General features: G+C 39.1%; 2 protein-coding genes across 2 annotated transcripts; both read left to right on the plus strand.

Annotated features, from left to right (window-relative positions):
• Positions 1–127: 127 nt before the first annotated feature.
• On the plus strand, positions 128–3,208 carry LOC133726946 (uncharacterized; the record flags this gene model as incomplete). The annotated part of the gene is made up of 5 exons (XM_062154586.1): positions 128–171; positions 1,743–1,817; positions 2,329–2,458; positions 2,549–2,674; positions 2,780–3,208. Coding segments are annotated over 5 exons (519 nt in total), but the record flags the coding sequence as incomplete, so codon positions are not given.
• A 16,678-nt stretch (positions 3,209–19,886) lies between these two features.
• Positions 19,887–21,784, plus strand: LOC133736329 (uncharacterized). The gene is made up of 3 exons (XM_062163789.1): positions 19,887–19,989; positions 20,552–20,636; positions 20,975–21,784. Exons 1-3 carry the CDS (start codon positions 19,897–19,899, stop codon positions 21,460–21,462), a joined length of 666 nt encoding a protein of 221 aa, XP_062019773.1. The 5' UTR covers positions 19,887–19,896; the 3' UTR covers positions 21,463–21,784.
• Positions 21,785–22,458: the final 674 nt, after the last annotated feature.

Genomic DNA, 22,458 nt, shown 5'->3' on the forward strand with positions numbered 1-22,458 from the left:
TGCTGAGCTTCGGCAAATACTAGTAGAACTTGGACCGGTACTGTGAAAATTAGAATAAACTTTTCTACTCCCGGCTTCTTCTTTGTTCGTTGAGTTGGATTTCTTATATTACTTCTTTTGTTAATTTTACAGGCGTATATCAAAATCGCTCAGGCTATTTCGTCTCGACCTGTAAGTTGACTCTTTTCTATGAGCCAAGTACTCTCTTTATAGTTGTTGAAGCATGCTGTTTCTTTTGAAGAACCAATCCTACATTTTTGCAATGCATTTCTTAGTAAATGTTATGTTAAACTCATTAGGAATTCTTAATGATAAGTCAGGCTTTGTTTTTTTTATTTTTTCCTTCTTCTTCTCTAATAGACTAATACTAAGAAGTAGATTGGATATTGATGAAGCCTTGGAGATGGTTTCTCTCATTTGTTGCTGGTTTGCAAAGTAGTGAGTCATATATATGTGTGTAGATATATTTACAAGGTATACCTGTAGGTTAATGCAATAAGTGGAACAATTGCATATGAGCTTTATCAATTAGATTTTACAAATAAACATCAACTTCAACTACCTTTAAGGTGTGGCAGCCACTGAAACCAGAAAATAGACTAATCTAATACTGGACACAATATGAACATATCGGGAATCAAAAATTTCCTGATCATCATGCACGACAGTATGAAATTTAGTTAAAATGGCAAATACGCCCAAGAATACTTTTTACTGGGAAATGCACCTTTACGATTCAGCAATTAGAACAGAAGGCAAAAGCCACAAATGTGCTTGATAAATTAGAAATAGAAGGAGGGCCATCATTCATATGCAATGTAGTTGTGATCAAGTAACAAATCCAATAAAGTAATCAGCCTCTAAACCTCACCTAGCATTAGACTTGTCTAAAAGTTCATCTGGATATCTGCGTCGATATTGCTGTCGCCACCGAAACCTACAATCCCAAAGGCCAAAACAACAAAGTAACATGAGCTCCACTAAACAAAAAAAGCACATCACTCACAGAAATTGAATCAAAATTCTACCAATTCAGGTATCACCATAGTACACACTTATTAAAGCAAAACACTGAATTGGCATTCTTCAATCTTCTGAAACTGTAAAACTGAGCTTAGCCCAGCTCAAATCAGCTACTCCATACACTCTTCTACCATATAAACCAATCAAATTTTCAAACTTTTCTTTCACTTCTCTTCCAAAACAATCAAAATTTCACTTTTTTCTTTCATTAATCAAATTCCGGAGCAAAACACAATCATCAAATCGCATCTGAATTCAATTTCTGAGATTAAAGATAAGAACTTACGAGAACTCCTGAAATGCATAGACGATGGGGTCGATTTTGGGAATAACAACCGGGAGCCTCTCGAAGAGTACGGACGCGACGATTTTCTCCGGCGACGAGCTCGTGCTAAACCCTCGGCTTTTGACGAGGGACCCACCCAGACTCGCAATCGACCTCCGCATTCTGAATCTAACTCCGGCGAGGATCGACTGAAATTTTCTTTCTGGCAAAAAGCCCTCGTTAAACCCTAAATCACTCTCACTCTGCTACACTGAGAAGTAAATGCGTTTTATGAAATTGTAAAATTGTTTTGAGGCCCTTGTTGTTTTGTGAATTTTATTTTGGCTCTTGGTTTAAAGTCCCTAAATTCTCTTACTATTTCATTTCTTGATTGTCTGAGCTCCGTTTGACGTGTCTTTATTTTTCTAGTCTGACACTTTGTTTTGGTGAACAGGGGAAAAGGAGACTACCAAATTGATTATGTACCAGCTCCACGGATCACTGAAGCTGACAAACAAAATGATAGAAAGTATGGAGTATAATTTTGGTCTATCTATAAGAATCTATTTTTCCATCTCAACTTTTCACTTTATTTGAAGTAAAAGAGCTCCTAAATATTGCCTATGAATTTCTTAAAAAACCTATTCTACAGTCGTCTTGGATTTAAGGTGGATAAATGTTTTGCACTGGTAATGGTTGGATATTGAGTGATTACTATTGATAATTTGTTTTAGTGGTTACTTCTTAGTTGGCTGTTCTTTATGGGTTAAATGTAATGTGAGTTAAGTTTTATTGCAATTGTAGTGTTTCAGAGGTCTGTATGTAATATCATATTAGTAGATCATGTGTGTCTGTGCCTTGGAGTTATGATATGGTTAAAAAACTATTGTAGTGGGTGAAACTTAATTGCTGAGAGAAAAATTAGAAAGAATTGATAACTCATTAGATCTTTTATACATAAAACTTATGTGAATGATTTTGATGTCAGAACACAAAAACAAAAAGTTCCTAGTATTGAAGTTAGTTGTCTTGTTCTTTAGGTCATTGCAGAGAGCACTTGACAGAAGACTTTATCTTCTTATCTATGGTAACACACATGGATCTCCTAATGGAAAGCCAGTCTGGCATTTTCCAGAAAAAGTGTACGAGTCTGAGGAGACATTGCGGAAGGTGATGGCTGTTACATGATATATATTATTTTTCCTGTTCTTCCATATAAATCACATTTGTGTTTGCTAAATAAATACCATTTTTCTTCAGTGTGCAGAATCTGCATTACTGTCTGTCCTAGGTGATCTGTCCCACACATATTTTGTTGGAAATGCTCCTATGGGACATATTGCAATGGAGTCATCAGCGAATGTGACCGACTCTCCATCTTTCAAGGTTGGCTTTTGGCAACATTTTCTGTTTTACACTGGCTTGTGCTGATAGTGATAATAATTTTATATGTGTACTGACAATTACATCTTTTTCTTCCCTTTCTTTCAGCAATTCTTTTTCAAGTCTCAAGTGATTGCAACAAACAAGTTAAAAATTGGGAAGTGTGAGGATTTTGTTTGGGTGACCAAGGATGAATTGATGGAATATTTTCCTGAGAAAGCTGAGTTCCTCAGCAAGATGATCATTAGCTGATCTGCCATATGTAATCTCTTTTTGCATAAAATCTTTGCAATTCAGACTAGGAATTTATATCGACTGTTGATTAAAGAGTGAAACCTGACATAGTGAATCTTAGGCTGTAGAATGCTGCAATTAAAGTTTGTTGTGGGGCTTGCTGTTTACTGGCTGAAGCCTGGCTCAGTACTGGAATTTTTGGATAGTTGTTGCATCAATGCTGCCCCTTCTGGATTTTTCATGTATTTTCCCTCCCTTTTTTTCCCCTGGTAATAAATCTACTTACTGCAATGGTACTGTTGATCTTTGATTGTACATTATGTTCGCAAAGTCCCTCTCCTGAAGCTCCATTTTTTGAATGTGCTTGGTTTGTTTGTTTTTTTTTTTTTTTACATCTTCAGGAATAAGAATACCAGTGTCATTTGTCATGTTAAGGTAGAAATCAATCAGGAACCAGGCGCTCATTCCCTAAACCCAGGCTACTAGAAATAGGAGATGATAGTTTTGCTTATTCTCTTTAACATCCCACTTGCTATTGTAGACAAGTATGCATACAAGTATAGAACCCACGCAAACATATAAACAATAACAAAGATCTTCTGTGCCAAGGTCTCCGGCTCTGGCATAAAATCATTTCTTTTTCTGCAGTGTCCGACTTTTAGTTTTGATTTTCTTCAGAGTCTGACTTTTAGTTTTTATATGATGTTTCTTTATGTGATCTTCAGAGTCTGACTTTTAGTTTTGTCTAGGTCTATGTACCCTGCATACACAATTGGTTCTGCTATGTAATCTTCTTCTAGGTGGTTACGATAGCTCTCATCAAAGGTAGACGCCTCCACCGCACGTACTCCCCACTTACCGCACATCCAACAGTGAGCCGCTGTAGGCTGCAATAACTCATAACCACACAAGTCACATATTACTAGATAGTCAGGGCCAACAGTTGCACCAGGTGGAACACACTCCAAGTACGGGCAACTAATAATGTGTTGGTGATCATCACCACAAATCTGCCATCCTTCTTTTTTGATGACTCTGGCGGCAGCCTTTAGATCTTCTTCAGAGTACTTCTCCTTCTCCTTGCCCACTGCTGGTCTCACTGTGATTCCAGAAGCATCCATATCTAGGGTTATTTTGGTGCTGGGGTGAATGAGATCAAGTGGTCACGGATGTACAAACTTCTTCTAGTCTATCTTGAAGGTAGGTATTTATAGACAAAACATAATCCTATCCTATTAGGAATAGAAATCTTAATCAAACTAGTATAACACGTCTTAAACTAGGAAACATGTATATTGCAATTTACCTCCCTCAAGCTGAGAATGCATGAAATAGTTTTTCCTCCGTAGTACATTCTACACCCATTTTCTAGTTATATATCCATTGTTTTTATTTTTGTAACGGAATTGTTTTTATTCCTAGAAATGGGATCCGCATATCTTAACAGCTTAACTCATGCTTTATCGTTAGGGCAGATAAATGCACATGCATTATAGTACATTATGCAGCACATGCATCAATCGTAGAGACATGAATATTATGTTATTATCTTGCAGCAGTTGACAATAACTTTGATTTATGATCTCTTCCTAAATTATACTGGGGTGAATGAGATCGAGTAGTCACGACGTACAATGTTCTTCTCTCCTTTTATAGAAAAATAATAATAATAATAATAATAATAATAATAAAATAAATAAATTGAAAATCCCATAATTTTATTATGTCACGAACTTCAGAATCACTATGAGGCTTTGCCATTCGCCCATTTGCAACCATTAAAAGATTATAATGCTTGACATTGTAAATGATGGAAAGAAGTTGTCCATATATAAAGTGAACGAGTGCAAGTAATTTACATACAATAGGTGGAGCATCTACCTACCAACATAAAATCAAATGAGAAATCAGCAAGCTAGTTGTGTCAAAATCAGGCTGAGTTTGCACAAATACTGATTCAAATCCACACGAGACCATCTCTTCTATGGCTCCTTCATAAAAACAATGATAGAGCTTAGTGGGAGCAACAGTGCATGATTAATCTTATTCATCTGCAATGCTCCAAAACAACCCGAATAGAGAGAGGATGGCCAGGATGAACAGATAGGCAATCTTGAAGATGCGTTGTTTTTTCTCCCAGCTCAGCAGGTTGTAAATCTCAGTCACATCTGCCAAGTGCCGCCCCTTCATGTACGAATTGACGTTATAATATAGGTGCGGGAGAGCCAATGGAAGCATAAATCAATGTCTCGTTATAAAAAGAATGACGCAGAAAACTCCTTGAACGATAAACTCTGGCAAAACAGTACGGTTTATCCGAGATGATGAATCATATGAGTTGATGTAATCGTCCTCGAGGTCCATTAGGCACAAAAGCTGATAACCCACAAGGCATAAGAGAGTTAAGATGAAGGAGATACTCAAAAAAGCCATGTCCATAGCATCTCCATCACAGAACACCTCTTTCTCTCGGTATTGGTCTGTCTGTGATTTGGTCTTCTCGGTAGAAATCGGCTTCTGGTTTTCGTTGGTGCAATCGGAAATCAAAATCTTGTTTCTTCTTCTCTTCTATCTTGAAGGTAGGTATTTATAGACGATATTATGACTAAACATAATCTATGTGGAATAGAAGTCCTAATCAAAACCACTTGGCGCATGTAGTAAAGTTGGTCGAGCTACCTAGTATGGAACTCCTCATATTTGGAGTTTGAGTCTCAACTCCCACCAGTTTGTGACCAGCAACGTTTGAGGGGCCTTCAAGTTCGTGTGCCTACAGTGGGAGATTAGTCTGACTTTACTGAGATACTCTCGTGAACCTCGGTCCGAATCTTGACTGGGTGGGTGTGTTATCAACTTGCTAACGTAACAACTATAAGTCAAAAAAAGAAGTTCTAATCAAAATAAAAATAGAAAACCTAATCAAACTAGGAAAGAAAACCTGCAACATATGTTGAAGAAACATGGATGAAATCGTTTTGCCCTCCTTGTACATTCTCCACCCATTTTCTAGTTTTTATATCTATGATAATTACAACTAGCATTTCGTGAAGCAATCTCACAACCTTCCACTTAAAAATGAGAGACTTATGTTACTAGATCAAATGGTAATAAGCTGCAATATGGATTAGTTAGGCTAATTGGATTAAACATGGGGTATTTTACCATGCTTCGACTCAAGTTGGGAATTAACCTCCATATAAGGTTGACGTACATACACATTGCTCCCATCTTGTTATTGGATAAAGCAAAGTTTGTCCATTGATTCTAAGTCAAGTCGAGTGGTGATGGTATTAGTCATGAGGAACAAAACAACATTTTTGATAGAATTCACAAAGCTGAATGATGAGGGCAACCAATGGCTTTGTCCTGGACTACCCGTTGGTGAGATTTCAGAATGAGAAATGTTAGTAACCTTCCCCATTTATTAACCGCTATGTGTCCTCTTTTGTCACTCAAAACCATAATATTAATTTTGTCAAAGCTGAATTTCATTTCTTCCAAATATACCTCTAATTATTGCTTATTAACAGCTTTATTATTTTTCTTCTTTTTACTTAAACTCTCTCTCTCCCTCCCTCACTCCAGCGAGCGATTCTCCTCCTTGGCTCCTTTATTATGTTGGTTCAATACAAATCCCCAATAGTGATCATATCAATTAACAAATCATTATTGATTTTTTTTTTTTGGACAGAGTAATAGAGATTTCATTTAATCCCAAAGCCAGAACGGCACATCAGTATTAATTAAGCCAATAAGGCTTATGGTTAAATTTTTAAAAATCCACAATTTACCCTTCTTTGATTATAGTCTAAAAATCTATAATTTAACAAAGGAAGGATAAAATAGTAAATATAATAGCAAACTGAATTGAAGAAATTACAAAAAAAAAAAAAAGATCTTAAACGTTTTGTTAACTGCAATGGCAATTTCTTTTTTTTATCTTTTTTTTTGGGAGTTGGCAGTTTAAATAAAAAAAATTACTTATTAAACAAAAAGTTAATTTTTTTTTTTGAAGAAAAAAAAAATTATTCATAATTTAAAAAAAATATATTTTTTAGATAAATTACTAAAACAAACTCTTTTTTTAGAAATACTAATAAAAACTCAAACAAAATGTTATAGACACAAATAAAGTATGAAAAAATAAAAAAGGCCAATTGACACACGCGTGAGCGTGTGTTAAGAGGCTAGTACAAATAAACCCTATATGCTTGTACCCTACAATATCGGTGGTTAAGCAGGTAAGGGAATACGGGTACCATTCACTAGTACAATGATGTTTATTTGAATTTTACGAGCCTACACAACTACAAATCTCATAGTACACTAAGAAAACTATTTCGAATCTCCTTTCGTCAATGCACTCAATTGTGGTACTTCAGGAGATTCATTAACTTGGTGTAAGAAGAAACCATAGCAATATAGACTAAAACCCACTAATAAAACAGGCCTAGCCTGGGCCAAAACGCACTATTTTCCCCAAACAAACTAGGGAGTTATTGGAATTTAAAAAAAAAACTTAAAAAAACCTAAAGCCCAAAAGAAAACCCTAACCCATTCCAATCATCCCTTCCCTGTGCCTTTAGAAGTTAAGCTCCATTAACTATTCACCCATAGCCACTACGGCGGCTGAATTGTAAGATGGACACCCCCTGCTCCATTAACCATTAGTATTGAGACTTCTACTCTTTTTTTTTCTTTCGGTGGTGGAAATCAAATCACCGAGTCTCAGGTAACTGCAGATTCTCTCTCAATTTCCTTGATTAAATTTTGGTAATTTTTTCGTTGATAATGAACAAATCTGGGTTCTTTCTCTCTCTCTCTCAAAGTTTTTGGGTTTTATTGTTGGTCAAGAAATCAAGATCTGAGTTCTGTCTACTCAAATTTTGGGTTAAATTTTTTTTTTCTAAAATGAAATGAGCAGATCCCAAATTTATTTTGGTTCTTCTGTAGTTTTCCCTCTTCATAGAAATGTTTATCCTCTTGGGTATGACTTTTTGCTCCTCTTCTGTTTTCAATTCGTTTTTGTTTTGTTTTTTTTTTTTTTCAATTCGCAGTTGCATAATCAAATCCTTCGTGTTTAATTTATGTGATTGGTGGTTAGAAGGATATGGCTGGTGTTTCCTACTGGGTTTTCAGAAGCATATATATATGTAATGAATTATTACACTAGTTGTGAAATGCCTGCTGTTCTTTACTGAGTTTTCAGGATATTATATATGGCTCAACACAACATTCTTGAGGGCAATCATGTTCACAATGCCCCACAATCATTAATTTCCTTAACGGGCTTGCTTGCCGCAAGGTCAAGGATTGGCGAACATCAACAGGCAGCGACAGACCACGAACAAACTCGAGTACAACTAGAGGAACAAAGGCATATACTCCTAGCTAATAGAGCAGCTATCAATAACCAATTCTTACCTCTGCGAACGCAACGTGATTTTCATGCAGGTCGCGTTGACCACTACAACCACCGAGTTCAGCAATCTGATCAACAAATAGCCGAGTTGAATGGTAGAGTACAAGACCTTGCGGCCCTTCGTGATGGAGCCTTGGAACGAGTGGAGGTGTATGGGCATGGTTTAGCAACTCTTCCAGTAATTACAGTGGCAACACTAAAGCAAATGGTGGTTATTGTGAATGAAATCCGACCATTAGGCTTTGGTAGTCAGATTAGGATCCATGACACCCCCATGACCTCTGAGCTTGAAAGGCAAGAAATCCGTGATTTATGTGCCCAATTTAATATTATAGTTCAAAACTAGTTATTTATGAGATGATTGTAGTTGGAATTTTAAGTTTCAGTGGCGACTTTAGATAGTTCCAATGCTAGTTGATGTTTGATTTAAAAGTCGATTGCTTATTGTAATTTATGTCGCTACTTGATCACAATTGCATTGCATACTCTGCAATGGTGCTTCTTTCAATTCTATTTTTTACCAGGCACATTGGATGTTCCCCTCAATCTAATCCTGAATCGTAAAGGTGCATTCGCATATAAAATTTATTGTTGGGGTGTCTTTGCCAATTTAACTAAATTTCACACTAGCGTGTTGAATGATCAGGATATTTCCCAATGTGTTCATATTTTGTCTAGTAGTAGGTCAATTTATATATCTAAACCCTGATCAGTGGACCAAGTAACTTGTGTTGGCACTTGTTGATTCCCTGTTCATTATCGCCCATTGTGTTGGTATATTGTTTTCATATTCCCTGTTGATTCCTGATGCTTGTTTAGTTAATGCAGATTGATAGTTATATGATTCAATCAACAAGCAAAGAAATGTTCAAAAGATGGCGTTAGAAATAAGGTCTTTAGTCTTTGGTTGGTCTTTTGATGTTGTGCTAAAGAGCCAAGCATCACTAAGTAAATAGATGAACACTAGGTAATAGACCGCGTGATGCGTGTGTTTGTCTTTTTTTTTTTTTTACTTGAATTTATAAGTAAAAAAAGGTGAGATCATACATATTAAAATCTCTCTCTCTCTCTCTAAGTATGTATATGGGGGAGACTGGGCTGCTGCGGGTTTGGGTGCTAAGCCTTCTTTTATGTGGTGGAGCTTAGTATGGGGCAAGGAGTTATTGTGTGCTGGTATTAGATGGAGGATTGGTACGGGGGAAACAATCAGAATATGGGAGGATAAAATGGCTGTCGGGCTCCCTGAACGTTTAAAGTTATCACACTGCGTTTCATGGTGGCCAATGCAAAGGTCAATCAGCTCATGTTGGAGCCAGGTATGTGGAATGTAGATTTCTTAAAGCAACATTTCTTACCTGTGGATGTGGATAAAATTTTATCAATTCCGTTATGTGAAAGGACTGAGGGAGATGTGGCTGTGTGGCATTTTAATGATGATGGGCGGTACTCTGTTAAATCTGGATATTGGTTTGGGATGGAGTTAAGAAGGATGGAGAGGGGATCGACTAGTGGTAGTGGGCATGCTAATTCAAACTCCATTAATATTTGGAGTCTCATGTGGAATCTTTCGATTCCGAACAAGGTCAAGCTTTTCTTGTGGAGGGCTTCCCATGCTTTTCTACCTTGTGCTGAGCGTTTGTTTAAACGCAAGATTAGCCCTCATAGAGGTTGTCGGCGGTGTGGAGGAATCCATTATTCATTGTCTGTGGGATTGTCCTGTAGTTAGGAAGGTATGGAAGGTTAGTTGGTTAAAGGGGGTTGTTAAGACCTGGAGAGTGGCATGCTTTACAGACTTGTTTTCCCTTGTGGCTGATTGTGGTGAGCCACGAGAACTGGAATTGTTTACTTTAATTTGTTGGTGGATATGGAAGGATAGGAATGAGGTGTTTCATGGTAAAAAGGGATTAGAACTGTAGCAGATTGTGGATAGAAGTGTAGAGTGGTAGCATGAGTTTGTTAGTGTAGCCTTGAAGAAAAATGGAGGACTGGCAGGTAGCAGCTTAGGTTTGGATGCTCAGGATGAGTCTATTGGAGAGGGGGCTAATGCACAGGGCGTAAAATTGTATTTTGATGGGGCTTCTGACATGGATGCAGGACGTGTGGGGTTGGGAGCAGTAGTGATTGATGAAGGAAGGTGCTTGAAGGGGGCAACTGCAATACCCATGATTAAGGCTTTAGCGTTATGGCATGGCCTTAAATTGTGTAAGCATTTAGGTGTAAGCAGGTTGGTAATTATTGGTGATGCTGCAAATGTGATTAATGCACTAGGGCACTAGGGACTTGATTTAAGTGACATTGGAGGAGTACTTGATGCAGTTCGACGATTGATGCTAGAGTTTGAGGTAGTTACCTGGAAGCATGTACGTAAGAGGAACAATGAAATTGCTCATGCCATTGCTCGAAGAAGTCTGAAGATGGTGCACACTATGTTTTGCCAAGAAGTTGGGCCTCCTTGGCTTCTTGAATTAATCGTTTGATGAAAGCTATTGTTTTAGTTTCTGGGGGTTCTCTTTGAGAACAGCTTTTCCCAATTGCTGTATTATCAGTTGATTTAATAAAAGTTTTCTTTTCAATCAAAAAAAAAATCTCTCTCTCTCTCTCTCGTCTCTTCCCCACCATAAACCGCCACCCAACCCACCGCCTTTACCTCTGATCACAACCAAAAATTTGTCTATCATCCTTGTTCCATTTTTCAATTTGATGTTGAACTATTCCGATCTTTTTTCACATAGATGCCATGCAATTATCATATTTTTGGAATTCCAATTGCGATCTTTCTCAGTGCTTTCTTTCTTTTGGTTCTACATATTTGTTTGGCAAATTGTCATGGGTCTTTTAATGTGGGCAATCTTTGTGGTACTGCATTGATCCTGCCAATTGAGTATTGGTTCTTCTCTGTCCAATCTCACTGTGACTTACACTTTGTTTGTTGTCCTTTGCATTTTTGTGTTGTTTGTTTGCTTTGACTTGATTGCATGATTTTCTAGTTATGGGGGCGACGTTGAACAAAAATGGTGAACCCCAACTGATAAAAGCCAAAATTGCACTGGGGTCACAGCCCCCAATCATCCTATACAGTGTCCGTCTCTACTTGAATGGATTGGAAAAAATATACATGATGCAGTAAACTTGAAGCAATAAGATGCTTGTTCTTGGAACTGAATTTGCAAGTAGCAAGCTCGAAATAATTCACCACTTCATGCGCTTGGAGGGTTGCATTATAGGATTAGGACTTTAGAGCAGATATGTGTGTGTGAACAAGGATGAAACTTGGTAAGCTACATGGATATGCACAAGGATGAAACTTGTACTTGAGTTTGCTCAAGCCTTCAAGCTTCGTAGGATATATACAAAAAGGATAAAAACTTGGTAAGCTAGCTCTGATACCAATTACACAAAGGAACTTTTTTATTGATGTAGCTAGAAATTTCTTACAGAGGTATAGACAAAGAAGGAAAGTTTTTATAACTACAAGGAAGCTAAAGAGGTGAAGGGATCGATGATCCTCTTCTCACAACAATGAGTCCTACGTATACAATTGAAAATGAGCTCTAGTTAACTAACTATGATTACAAAATTGTCCTAACTAGGATTACAAATTATCAAGTCACCAACCATGGTTAGGTCAAAGTGACACCTAACGTTATCTACAAACTTCTACCGCCTTCGAAGCGACCAAAGACTTTTTATCTGTTGTCGTTTCTGCTCGAAGTGTCGTGTGGGTCCATACGCTTCCATAACTTTTTCTAGATTTTGATAATCCATGTCGTATAATCCTAAACTCGGGTTTGAGTTTGAATTAACTTCTTATTGGCACAGTAAATATGAGATTTCTTCAATCTCTGTTGCCATCATCAATGGGATGTCCAACTGAGTAACATCTGTGGCCATAGTCTTTTGCCTGCTTCTGTTGTTCAGGAGTAGGCTGATAGTTGCTTGCCATGTGTTTGACGAAAACTATTCGTCCATCTGTCAGCTTAAGCAAATTGCTTTGTCTGACTTCTTCTATAACGTGTTTTAGTTAAGCTCCACAGTTGATTGCGTATTGCCCATAAAGCTTGCTCGGACGACTCAGAAAGTAGAAAATTTGGGGTTAGAGCAAGCAATATGATGATTACAGAAGTTGGGCATGAAGAAGAGGAAGAGAGACCTCCCCCTTATGTAGAACCGAAGATCAACTCTAGGCCCCGCTGCATTGCTCTGTTTGTTGAGCCTTCCCCCTTTTGAGTGAGTCCCTGAATTTTGCTTTTTTGACCTTTACTTTATTGTAAAGAACTAATCTTCATGAATAGTTTGACTGCATCTTCATCTGAGATACCCATCTTTGCAAAATGGTTTCTTTTGTTGCTTTTAGTTAGGGGTTTTAGTATTTTAAGCTTTAGTGATTAAAGTTTGTGACTTTAGGTCCTACCATTGGCATTGGATTTGAAACTTTGAGATCGAGCCTGCTTTAGCTAGACTTACATGTGCTTGATGAATGGACTATGAGGGTATGATATTGTAGCCACAATTTGGTTACTTTTTTACTCAGTTTATTTCAGTTACAATTTCTTACAAAGGTTGTTTTAACAAGTTCCCAACTTTTGTTTATTTCAAATATCACTTCCTAGATCCGATTACTCACATTTATTTACTTCTGTTTATTAGGAAACTGAGTTTCAAGTTTGCGGTGGTTCAAGACTTCAAGGTATTAAGAGATATAAAATAGGACTAAATTTAGTTTGCTCCCTCAAACTTTAGGACAAACATTAGTTTGGTCCATGACTTTTTTTTTTAATCACGATAGTCCTTACACTTCTATTTTTCATTACGCACGTCTAAAATTTAAATTTGTATCCAAACATGACGTCAGATGCTGAGCTGGACCCTACAGCATGACCCACTTTTCAGACTTGTTCCCTAATTTTAGATGAAATGTCCAAACTACCCTCCTCTCATCTCTCCTCACCTCCTAAATCCCACAACCCTCTCTCTAACCCCAAAAATCTAGATTTCTTCACAGCTCCGCTCAACCCCCACCATGAATGCAACCCAACCCTCCTCTCGTACTTCACTTCCCACACTCAATCCTCTTCACCATCAAAACTAGTCTCTGACTACACACTCTCTCTCCTCTCCCTCATCTCTGAATCTCCCCAAACCCACTCTCTTTGTACGCGTCAGAGGCATCCCCACCACCATCCAAACCGTCAAAACCAAATTTCACTTCACCTGCGCCTAGGGGTGGGATCGGTTTGGCTCGGCTCGGGAATGAGCCTATACCGAGACCGATACCAACTTTATAGTCGGCTCGGATCGGTTCGGGATGCCGGAATTTTAGCAGGTATACCGATTGGTCCCTAAACCGATCGATTCGGTACAGTTTCGGTACCAATCGGTTTCAACAGTTCTCAGATGGAGATGAAGAGCAGGCTGAAGGGGCTTTCGAGCGGCGAAGCGACGCCGACGTCAGTGAATGGGAGGACTGAGTCTGTGGTGTTGATGGAGGATTACGAGCCTTAGGAATGGGAAGCGCAAGTGAAGCCTGGTGTGCTTATCACTTTTGATTCAGGTAGCTGTTTTTCACTTTGTTTCTGGAGTTGGATCTGACTCCCTGCCTCGACTTCAGCGTCGCCCTCTCCGTCGCCGGCAACTTATTCCACCCGGGCTTCCACGCGCACGACACCACCACCCCGTCGTTTCCGTCAACCCGTACCCATGACTCACCACGAATCCCAGCAACTCAATCCGAGACAGAACCGCCACAGGAACCGCCGTCATGATCTGGTTTCGGCTCGGTTCGGTCAATACGGTATGCTTTTCACCCATACCGGTGCCGACCCGTTTGCAGAGGTTTCGGTACGGTTCGGATCGGGATTCCGGCGAAACGACTCATCATACCGACCCGATCGGTTTCGGCTCGGATCGGACAGGATCGGTTTCGGGATCTCGATTTGGAATTCCCAGCCCTACCTGCGCCACCCAAATCATCAAACCCAAAATTCAATTTGCCTTTACCATTAAAACTAGATTTTTCCTCTACCTCCAACAAGTAACACGCCGGCAAGTCAACTCAGCCACTGGCAAAGTCCACAAAGGTCCAGAACCCAGATTCCATAACTGAGCTAACCTGCGCACAAAAAAAAAAAAAAAACTGAACCAAAGATTGAAACTTTAGCCAAAATGAAAGAAACCCAAAAGAGAAAGATGAAAGCTTTAGAAATGGGTTACCTTGAAAATCGATTAAGGGAGTTTTTGAGATTTTTGAGGTGGGTGTCATCGTTGGTGGGTGTCAATTGGAGTTGACTCGAATTTGAGTTTTATGAGGATGAAGAAGTCAACGAGATTGGAGGAGAGGAAGACGAGGATGGATATGAGACCAAAACTAACAGAGCACCACCGCTACACATTTCACATTTGCACACTCATAATGAAATTCAAGAAAGTGAGGAACACGATCAGATTAGAAAGATGCATGGGAGGCGGGAGACCTTCATATTCTTCATCTTTGTCTTCTTGTTCTTTACAACTATGTCTACCTACACCACCACCTCGGACTACAAAATTCCACTCACCGAACAGAGCCAAGCATAGGCCTAACTCGCCGGAACCTAGCTCCGGCAAGTCGTCTTCGTCGACAATGACTCCAACTACCCAGATTGGACGGTCCTTCTCCCGGATAAGAGAACAAGATTTCTGCAATTTTCAAGTGTAGGAAAGAAGAGAAGAGGCATCGTCGGCTGGGGAGAAGAGAAGTGAGGACAGAGGAACTGGATTTGATCCAAGGGACAGAAAATGTCGATTTGAGCAAGGCCCATATATTCTGGTTTTTTTTTTTTTTGAAAGAATTATGGGATTTATTATTTATTAATTTTATTTTTTGAGATTATTGGGTTTAAATGTCCATTATGCCCTTCGAAGTCTGAAAAGTTGGCCATGCTGTCGGGTCCAGCTCAGCCATCTGACGTCATTTTTGGAGACAAATTTGAATTTTGAACGTGCGTGATGAAAAATAGAAGTGTGAGGACCATCATGATTAAAAAAAAAAGGTCAGGAACCAAATTGATGTTTGCCCCAAAGTTTAAGGGGGCAGACTGAATTTAGTCCTATAAAATACAACAAAACATGTGGTGAAGTCAGTGTAGAATTGGAATTGCATGTTGCATTAATTTAAAGTTGCTTTGTTGTGCTGAGTTCGTGCAAATAAGAGCAGCATTTAGAACATTACATTTACCCTTAAGCTTGGGGCGATTTTTGCTCTCTATGTTGTTGTTTTTAATTTTGCTTTACTGGGTATATCTCTATTTTGCTAATGGTGGCTATTGACTCATTCTTTTATGTGATCTGGGTTTATAGTCGTACCTATTGACTACCTTACGCATAAAAGAAAAAAAAAGAATAGTTGTTTCAATTTTTCATTATGCAAAAGATTGAGGATTTTTAGGTTACATTTGCTATGAACTGCGAAATTGGAATCTTGATTGTCAATATGAACAATGTTTTAATGAGCGAAACAATGTTTTTCTTTTACTGGTACGGTGGTACCAGTGGCTGAGCCATAAATTAATTTCAAGTGGGTCACCCAAATATTTAAAACAAAAATTGAAACTTAAAATATATCAAATTTTAATAAAAACTAATAAATTAAAATAAAGTTACGGAAATATCAATTATTTTTTAAAGACAGTTATATATTTTTTAATTAATTCAATAGTTTTCTTTATGATGGTAACCTATTTTATCTTTGATTTTTAAAATTATAAGAAATAATTTTACCAAAAAAAAAATTATAAGAAATAATAGTGTTAATGTTAAAAAGGCAAGAGATTAAAAATAATACTTAGTCTAATGCTGCAAAAGGTCTTGAACCTGAGACCTGCAGTTGCATAAGTAGCGGAAAAATAAGGCGGTGCCACTACACCAAATTGGCATTCATTTAATGAATACTCAAACACTACTTATTCAGTAATCCGTAGAGAAATTTTTATTTTTTTTTTAAATCCAGTGGGGCACGAGTTCCACGAGTCCCAACGTGGCTTCGCCCCTGTATAATAAAATATGCTCTTTATGTCCTATTAAGGCACCAAAGTTATTCGCATGCAAATATTTGTGGTCCAAGAGTACCACGTGTCATCAATGTTGGTATTACCTTTTTTGACACTAAATCAGAGTTGAGAAAAGAAGGAAAAAAAAAAGGCTAAATACTGTTTACTCCTTGAATTTTCACGGAAAAAACAATTCAGTCTCTCGCCTTTTAATTTGACACTTTTACTCCTTGTTCTTTCAATTTTACACCCAATAGGTCCATTCCGTAATTCTCCATCCAAATCCTCCGTTAACTCCACATTTTTAATGATAAAATTACTCTAATACCCCTGACTTTCTCATTCTTTAATTTTTTTTAAAATTTTTTATTCTTCTGTTCGACATCAGACCAGTATCTACCATATTGAACCCCAGACCTGACATTATTAATCCTTCTTCCAGCCATGGCATCACAAAATCACTCTCAGCCAAGCAGGAAATCCACTCGTAATTCGACACAAAAATCAACCCCCTCATCACCCTGTAAAACCCAGTATCAGACTATCAGTCTTCGATCAAAACTCATTGAAATCCCACAAGACCAACCTCTCTGCATTTCAAGCCATTTCCCCATCTCTGGTGTTACACTTCACCTCCAAAACACACCCTTTTCACTCTCCCCTTACTCTTAACCCAAATTCCCTATTCCCTATTCCCATTCCCATTCTCAACTACCAAATCCTCCCATAGCTCCTCCCCATTCTTCCTCTTAACCAGTTTTGGCTCCCCCACTTCCAGGAACCAGTGAATTCACCGAATCCTTCCTTGTGCCAACATGAACTTCAAATCATCCTATGATCAATACGCATACTCAGGTAATTGAATACCAACTATACATATACACAATATCATCCAAAGCCTCCAAGGAAGAACCTAATTAACTAACCTTGATGCCAAACAACATCAGAACAGATGAAGTTGTCCCTTGACGAAGAACACAGTAGCTGGGAAAAATTCTCCCTTTGCTCACGTCTCAAAAAATTCACCAATCTTGTAACCGAAATGCAGTCATCATCATAGAAATCAGAATTCGAGTTAGAATTGGCCGAAGAAGAGACAAAACCACCATTGAACATAGTGGCCACGGCTGTGGCCGTGTGCACCCAAAATGCAATTTCTCCAAAACATAATTGACTTCAAAAATTAATTATAGCCCGACATAGAGTACGACGAGAGGATTGTTTCCATAACTCATGCATCCAAAACCGCCATCGGAGTCACCGGAAAAGGCATCGGAAAACCGAGAGCTTCTCTCATTTGATTTAACTCCTTCTTTCGTCCTTCGGAGAAACCAAATTCAGTAAGCTGTAGGAGGCCGAGGACTTGGCTATAGCCACGAGGTAGTTGATCGCGAAGTGGGTTAGGGTTTCGAGGGCGGAGATCTGGGCGACAACTGTTCTAGATATGGCGGTGGAGAACTCCGACGGGTTTGGGTTTTCCGGTGTGGGAATTATGACTAGTTTTGGGGTTTTGCACTGCTGGGGTTTTGATTTTGGAGGCATGATGGTGGTGGAAGAGAGGGTTTGGAAAAGATAGATCAGGGTTCTTGTGATGAAGAGGCAATCTGGTATGATGTCGAACAGAAGAAAAAAAAGAGAGAATCAATTAAAAAAAATTAAAGAATGAGAAAGTCAGGGTATTATAGTAATTTTATCCTTAAAAATGTGGAGTTAACGAAGGATTTGGATGGAGAGTGATGGAATGGACCTATTGGGTGTAACATTGAAAGAACAGAGAGTAAACGTGTCAAATTAAAAGGCGAGGGACTGAACTGTTTTTTCCGTGAAAGTTCATAGAGTAAACAGTATTTAGCCTAAAAAAGAAGAAGAAGACACAATTGGACAAGTCAACATCAACATAATTCCATATTGGTCAATAAAATTGTCTCGAATGGTGGTCCAAAACTATTTTATAATTTTTTTGAATTAAGTTTATTGAGAAATTTCGATCTTTTGCCTCATGTTCTTCTCAAAAACTTTTCAAAACGAACCTTAAAATTAAATGACTCTTTTATTTTCAGTACTTTAAGTTAACGGGAATAGGAAAAAAGCTCCTAAACCTGCGCCTCCTGTAGCCTTAACTCTATTCCCTCCTCTGTCCGGCGGCACATCCTAGCAACGTTGTCGTCGGACGGGACACGTTCGTCAGAACCCTCTTGGCTGCTCTGTTTGGTCTCTAGTGGGAATTTTTGGCCTGAAAGTTGTTTAAGAATGGGGAAGAAAATCTATTCGGCGGAGCGTGTGTGTTTCCGGGATCGATGGCGGCAGGATCTTTGGTGGAAGAAGGATGCGAAGGGTTGGATCACACCGGTTAGCATCGCCGGGGCTCGAGGTTTGGGTATTGGGCTCATAGGGTTGAGGCGGAGATCAGAGATCGATCTAAGCTTGGTTGTTTGCATGTGGGATCGGGGATCGTCTTAGCTGGGATTGATTCCAGGTGGTACCGGAGATCGATCTTCTCTGTGTGGATCGGTGGTTTGCAGGTGGGGACTGGAGATTGTTCTGGTCCGGCATGTGGCAAATCGGGATCAGCTCAGTTCAGGCAGATGGCTTGGGCTCGACGGTGTTGCAGCAATGGTGGGGAGGTCTCGACGGCGGTTTTGGTTCTGTTTGGATGGTGGTGCGACGTTAGGGATGAGACAGCAACATTCATGGGCCGGTCATGGTCTTCTCCAAATCTTAAACGACTATTGGGATAGGGTTTAGGAATTGGGTCCAATTTGGGCAGCTATGTTTTTAGCTTTCATTTACTTTATGCTTTGTTAGTTGTTACTTATTTACTGTTTTCAATAAGAAGAGGTGGGCGTTGTCCCGATATGGGCACCTTGCGTGCCTTGATTGTCCTAGTTAAGCGGCGAGTTCCTTGCTTTGTCAAATGGTCACAACCTCCTAGTAGCAGAGTGTCGCCGGATTAGATTCCGTGCGGCAACATAGTAGGAAAACTGTGCTATTTGTTATGGTGCTTCTCCTTTGTAGAGTTATCTTTCCGTTATGCACATATTTGTCAAAGCAAATAGAGTTGTCAAATATGCACTATTTACCAATTAGTGCATGTTAGAATACCTTACATTTTGTAATATGGGGTTTAGGCTCTATGTCCTCCCCTTGTAGTCTATGGTTTCATTAATCAAAACTTGAGGCCAGCCGCACCGGCCCACTTTACAGAAAAAAAAAAAAAAGTTAACGGGAATAAGAGATTAGATGAATCTAACAGAAAAATGAAATTAGAGTCGAGAGGGAAACAACAAAAAGAGAATTTCTTTTAATACCTCCATATTATTTCTCACATTTATAATTTCTTTTAATTATTGAAAATATCATATATTTTAAAGGGTGTGCTGGCCCAATTCCGGACCGTAACTTTTCTGGATCCCCTTGATCGGTTCGCAATTCACATCTCACAGCAATAAAGGTCTTCCCTCTCTTACTCTCCAAATCTCACAGTCACCCAAACCTTGACATACCCGTAATCGCCGCCTGAAATGGAGCCCGACGGCGCAGCGCCGATGCAAGCCGAGTCCGCGGCGGACAAAAGCCCTAACTCGGAGCTCCCTCCCAAATCCAGAGAAGAAGGCGAGCTCTCTTCGGATGATAATGACGTAAGATTATTACTCTCCCCAAACCCTAGCCCCATCTGCAACTTGTGTGTTGATTTTTGGTTCTTGATTATTATCTGTTTGAGCTTGTTGTTTCAGTGCATGAGTATTGTGTATAGATTTGGGGAAATTCTGGAAATTAGAATCGGATTTTTGATGTTAGATTGTTCAGTTCCTGGATATTGGAGTTTACTTTAGCTTGGGTAACTTATAGGATTAGATTGAGTAAGAGTGTTGAAATTAGTCTCTGTGTACATGAAATTGGGGTTTGCACTGTTTTGAGTTTTAATTTCTACGTTACGCTACCGGAAAGTTCTGGATTCAATGAGGGGTTATGGTTAGAAGTTATGTTGGAATGAGTGATAATATAGAGGTATTGGTTGGTAAGATCATAAGGTTCTTCACCTGATTGACTCTGCTTCCGAGCTTCTATATTAAAACGGTTCTTACCTGATAATGCCTTTCCACCGTTTCTATTTTGCTAATGATTGTGTGTTGTGATTATAGTCAGTTAAGGAAGATACATAATTGTCTTTAATGGGTACTCTTTATCCAATATCCACAGGAAAATCCTGTTCTCTCGGTTGCACGTTCCACTGGTACTACAGGGCCCATGCTGGTGAACAAATTCACCCATGGGAATCAAGTGGGTAAGTCTTGCTTTTCATCACAGGGAAAGATTTTTATTTTGTTTTGTTTGAAACATTAAGATGGAATATTTCATATATATCATCTTGTCGAGCTCCCACTCCTGCCAAATTGGCAATACATCTGAGGCTGATGGTTCCCAAAATAAATTTTTTTGACAAATTTTAAGTTGGTCTTAGGCATGTGGGTGAAATGAAAATGTGCAGATGTCAACAAATCATGTATGTAGCAGACTAGTGCACTTATTGGTGACTTTCTTTTGTCGCATTAAATTTCATGGTCCCTCATGATTCAGCATCGTGTACTAGATTTGTCTGATGGACTTATGTTTATCTCACAGGGAAGGCTGTATCTCCTGCAAGCTCTGCTGATATTCAGTGCCAAACCTCCAAGCAACCTACTTCCCAGAAGAGCAATGATGCAAACAGAGTACCAACACCTGGATGGCGTCCTCCACGTGCCCACTCGGGGCCCAACAATAATCTTGTGATAAGCTTCTCAGACGATGACAGTCAGAGTGATTCTGAAGAAAAAGAGCGTGGGAAACTAAAAGCTTTACAAACTAAAAGTAATATGGCTCGAGGGAATGCTAATGGAAAACCACCCATTTCTTCACTTGCAAAACCAAACAAGTTGGGACAGCCTGCCAGAAATGTGAACAAAGTAATGCCCAAAAAGTTGTCTATGAATGGCACATTTATGACATCAATGGCGAATATCCGTGGAGTTAATTCTAGAGATTCTGTGCCTTCATCAGTTGAGCAAGGATCTCGAGCTGGAAATTTCAATTCCGGCAACAAAAATATAGTGAACAGAGAGCGATTATAACATACTTGATTATAATATTTTTTCGCATTCCCTAACATAGAGTTTCATTATCCTGACAGCGACGAGAACGAGGACGTAATTGAATCTTGTCTCTTGTCCTGTATGTTCGGTGGGGACTATACGAGAGGGTTTTGGAGGGTAGACTGAATGCTATTATCTCTAATTCCATTTTATGTTGTGGGCATCACAGTGTGTCCGTTTTTTCAGGGCATCTCAAAGTGTGCTTGCTATGATTTTTGGACCCGCATTTGCTCATGTATGGAAAAGTATTGGTTTTTGTAATTTATTGCAATATTTGAAGGGGAGTGAAATTTGCACTCTCTTTTTTATAAACCACACACCCTTTTTCTCTTTTGTGCATTAAATTTTTCAAATTACCCTTACTGTCTTCTTATATTTTCATCTTCACTAAATGAGTTTCACAAAACAATCAGAGCTTCTCTATGTCTTCCTAGAAGTCGAGAAAACCAAACAAGGCCACGGAGAGATCTCTGACCCCGATCATCACTTGTTCAATCCTAAATCAAAACTCTGTCCAGCCAACCAATCAGATCCATCTAGCTCGACAATGCTCTGGTTCGCGCTACCAAGTCTGGTCCTAACTTGCTAGACCGCCTCCAGTCCAACAAGGGCTTCCCAGCCGGCGACAACCTTGAACTCGACCCCTTCCTTAGCCGAAACCCCAACTCCTCCTCGACAAACCCGAGTCCCAATGCCTAGTCAACTGAGTCAATTTGATCAGTCTCAAATCGACCCGAATCTTCCAATCCGACCCGAGACGACGGAAAAGGAGCTGGGCCTAATGAATGCCGCCATCTCCGAGTTGTTCTTTATCGATGGCTTCGAAGAAAGCTCCGAACTTTCCAACAAAAGAGTCCTCATAAAACAAACCGACCCCTGAGTTTGTGTCACCTACACCACCCACTCCAATAGTAAAGACAAGAGATGGAGGAGCACCAGAAATGACGTGCTTGACCTTACCACGATCCCTTCCTT

This window comes from Rosa rugosa, chromosome 1 (genome assembly GCF_958449725.1).
Source record: "Rosa rugosa chromosome 1, drRosRugo1.1, whole genome shotgun sequence".
Classification (NCBI taxonomy): domain Eukaryota; kingdom Viridiplantae; phylum Streptophyta; class Magnoliopsida; order Rosales; family Rosaceae; genus Rosa; species Rosa rugosa.